The sequence below is a fragment of the Punctularia strigosozonata genome, assembly GCF_000264995.1.
Source record: "Punctularia strigosozonata HHB-11173 SS5 unplaced genomic scaffold PUNSTscaffold_84, whole genome shotgun sequence".
NCBI lineage: Eukaryota > Fungi > Basidiomycota > Agaricomycetes > Corticiales > Punctulariaceae > Punctularia > Punctularia strigosozonata.
In genome coordinates, this window is record NW_006767516.1 from 1 (window position 1) to 3,199 (window position 3,199).

At 54.5% G+C, this 3,199-nt stretch overlaps 2 protein-coding genes across 2 annotated transcripts; both read right to left on the reverse strand.

Moving 5' to 3' along the window:
- Positions 1 to 393: 393 nt before the first annotated feature.
- Positions 394 to 1,455, reverse strand: PUNSTDRAFT_139637 (uncharacterized protein; the record flags this gene model as incomplete). Its single annotated transcript, XM_007389362.1, has 1 exon — positions 394 to 1,455. One exon carries the CDS (start codon positions 1,453 to 1,455, stop codon positions 394 to 396), a length of 1,062 nt encoding a protein of 353 aa, XP_007389424.1.
- A 456-nt stretch (positions 1,456 to 1,911) lies between these two features.
- Positions 1,912 to 2,893, reverse strand: PUNSTDRAFT_139638 (uncharacterized protein; the record flags this gene model as incomplete). The annotated part of the gene is made up of 2 exons (XM_007389363.1): positions 1,912 to 1,970; positions 2,029 to 2,893. 2 exons carry the CDS (start codon positions 2,891 to 2,893, stop codon positions 1,912 to 1,914), a joined length of 924 nt encoding a protein of 307 aa, XP_007389425.1.
- Between the last annotated feature and the right edge of the window lie 306 nt (positions 2,894 to 3,199).

Here is a 3,199-nt window from a genome sequence, read left to right on the forward strand (position 1 = left end):
CTTGGTTGAGGGAGTTGCGCAATCGGTACGTTTGTCCCATGGTAAGTGAGTAAGGAGGGGAATGATGGACAACAGCGAAGGTTACTTGTCCTAATTTCGTTCTATTTGCTTATTGTTATTCACACGCGCCTTCCTACCTCTTTCCTCGGATTACTTTGTACCCCTTTGCGTCAAATCATTCCACTAATTTGCCCTTCCTTACTCCCTTTGAGATCGTGCCCTTTCTTACTTTACTTGTTTAGCATCTTTTTGTTTTCGCCCGCTTGTTATTCGACCACTGTTACTTGAGAGGATACATCGTTTTGTGAAATACGAGTTGTTGTTCGTGCTATCTACGGCATAGGTATCTTAGACTGTCCTGCAGTGGCCGGTATCTCTACTTCGTGTCCGTGCTTACGGACCTTCCGCTGCTGTGAGCTTGCTGAGATTGTGGAAACGCCACTGACGAAAGGTGATGCTGGCTGCGTGGGACGGCATGCGAATAATAATATTGTTGGCGTGGTAGTCGTGGCCGTATGCGCGGACCATGCCGTTGACGTAGAAGCTGGTGCAGTCCCAGTGTAGGCGGTAGATCTTGAATACCTCACCGTACATGGCGACCTCGCCGTGGGATGCACTGAGACGTAGTCCCATACGGATCTCCTGACCGACCGGAGCCATCAGGTTCCATACGAAAGGGTTGGCGGGAGTGGGGTGCATAGCATACAGTGGATAGTCGGTACGGTGTCGTTGGTCGTTGTCGTTGATGGATAAGGCAAATCGAAGGGGAGGGGGAGGGCCTAGCGTAGGAGACAGGCCTGGTTCTTCATCTAAGGCGTCAACGCGGATGAGGGAGGCAGGGTAATGGACATCAAGTCCTGAGTCGTCTTGGCTAAGGAGTGAACCGCCTGCACCACTGCTGCGCTCGGGTCTGGTCTCCGCGACATCCCGAAAGACCAGGTCAACTCGCTTGAAGGTGCGAGGACTACCGAGGGCTCCCTCCAGGATAGTGCGCCACAAGTTCCCTGGACGGGGAGGTAAGACGTAGGGGTGGAGTCGTGTGCCAATGGGCGCAACTACGTAGCAGCCTTGAGGGGGGTATGCCCTAGTGAGCCCTGGCGGGGGAAAGTGGAGGGCGACAGTGTCTTCCTCAGCGCGAGGTACTGCATTGGTAGATCCTGTAGAGGTGTCTGTAGTCGCGGACGATGTGACCGTTGTTGAGCTAGCGGTGGTGCCGGACTCGCTCTGACATGCAAGAGCGACGTTGGTAGTTGTCGTAGCTGGTGGGGAAGATGGAATAGAAAGATATCGGCGAAGTCGGGGTGGCGTGATTACTGCAGGCGACGTGGGTGCGCCCTCACTGCCAGACGTGTAGAGTACGTTCATGGCTTGGCTTGTGTTGCCGGCGGAAGGTCCATGTCGAGTGAGAGGACGGTCGTCGCGGTCAGAAAGGGAGATCTCAGTGAGCGGCTGCATGGTGTCTTTACGATAGAACAAGTGGTTTCCTGGTAGAGAGGAAGGGAGCGAGCCATGACTTAAGTGTCGCTCTGCGCGAGGCTTCGTGCAGCGTAAGATAGTTGGCATGCTTTTCCGGTGCGGTTCCATCACACGTGTGATTGGATGTTCTCTCAGGCTCATCTGATGCTTCGATAATTCAGTTTGGTGACTCGAGAGGAATGGTACGTTGTATTGATTCGACCTTCTGTGACGATCTTTGCTAAACTTATATCCTTCTGCGTGGGGCCGTCGAGGCCTGGAGTATGCCAGCAATAGATTTCATTTGGCGGTTTTTCCTTGGTTACCGTTTCATTGTTGTGTCGGACGCTCCTTGTCAGATTACTTGCAGTATATCCCTTTTTCTTTCGATGTTCGTCGCATATCCGGTCACTGCGTTTGTAATATTCGAATACAAAAAAAATTTCGATAACGAGTTTACGCGTCCTCTTCCCTTGCCATCGCCACCCGTGGTCCTTCCCAGCTGCTAAACACGTCTGTTTTAATCTTAAATTAGAACAATAGTTAATCTAAGCATGTAGTGGACGTACGTACCGGCTTGCATGGTCACGTCGGCGGTTTTGGTAACGTTGTGCCTTGTCCAATCTCGCATCGAAAGGCGGGCGAGCTCCGGCGTGACGCGCAACATGACGCGCTCCGAGTTGACGACCTGTCCGGAAGACACGACAATCCCATGCACGAAGAAGGTGACGCAGTCGTCATGCAGTCGGAATATGGACCGAACGGTGCCGCACACCCAGGTGCTGGCGTACTCCATGCGGATGTGTATGCCGATGTGTACGTCCCCAAGGATGGGTGCCGTGAGCGTCCATATGAGAGGGTTCTCCACATCGACTGGAACGGCGAGGATCGAGAAACTGCCGTTGTCCAGGCAGCCAATGCGCGGGATAAGTGAGTTGGGGAACGGAGGAGCCGGGAGTGCCGGACCAGGCTCAGCGTCCAGGGCCTCTCGTTGAAGCAGGTGAGCGGGTCGGAGGGTTTGGAGGGGTGGGCCGTTGGACCAGCTATAGCTGTCGCGTCCTGCATACCCGGCTATGTTGCGGTCAGAGGGGGAGTCGAACACGAGAGGGATCCACTCGTCCCATGACATGGTCGCGAGGTCATCGGGATCGAGGATGCTCCACAAGTCCCCCGGCTGCGGGGTTGTAGTAGAGCGGCGTTGCCAGAGAGCGATATTGGTCGTTAAGTGATTATAATACTCTGGGTTGGCGGCAAAGGTCACGGAGCTGGAGTCGGTGTCGCTATCGGTTGTATCGAAATCCTGAGCATCACAGGGAAGCTCTAGCCGGTCGCGGCTATGGAGGGATTGTTGGTCGTCTTTCTCGCGTCGAGAAGGTAGAAAGCTGTCTTCCTGGCTGGGGAACGGATTAGGTCCAGACGACAGTTCGTCGTATGGCATAGTAGGACGTTGGCGAACGTAGAGGTGAGAGGGAGACTGTCCCATTCGTGCGTGCGCGGTACGGGGGGAACAGTCAGACTATTGCGTGCGGGTACTTTGCGTGTGCGGGCTTCCTTATTTTTCCCACAAGCATTTCCGCTTTGCGGCGCTTCGTTTCCTTTCGTAGGACCGACCGTTCTTCGGTGGTCTGGAGTACTGCGCCCGGTCGCCGTTTGTCTGGCTGTCATGGCTTCTTTCAGGGGCCGCTGTCGTGCTTCCCGAATTCAGCCTTCTAGGATTCACATGAGGGATGCCCTTGGCATTTCT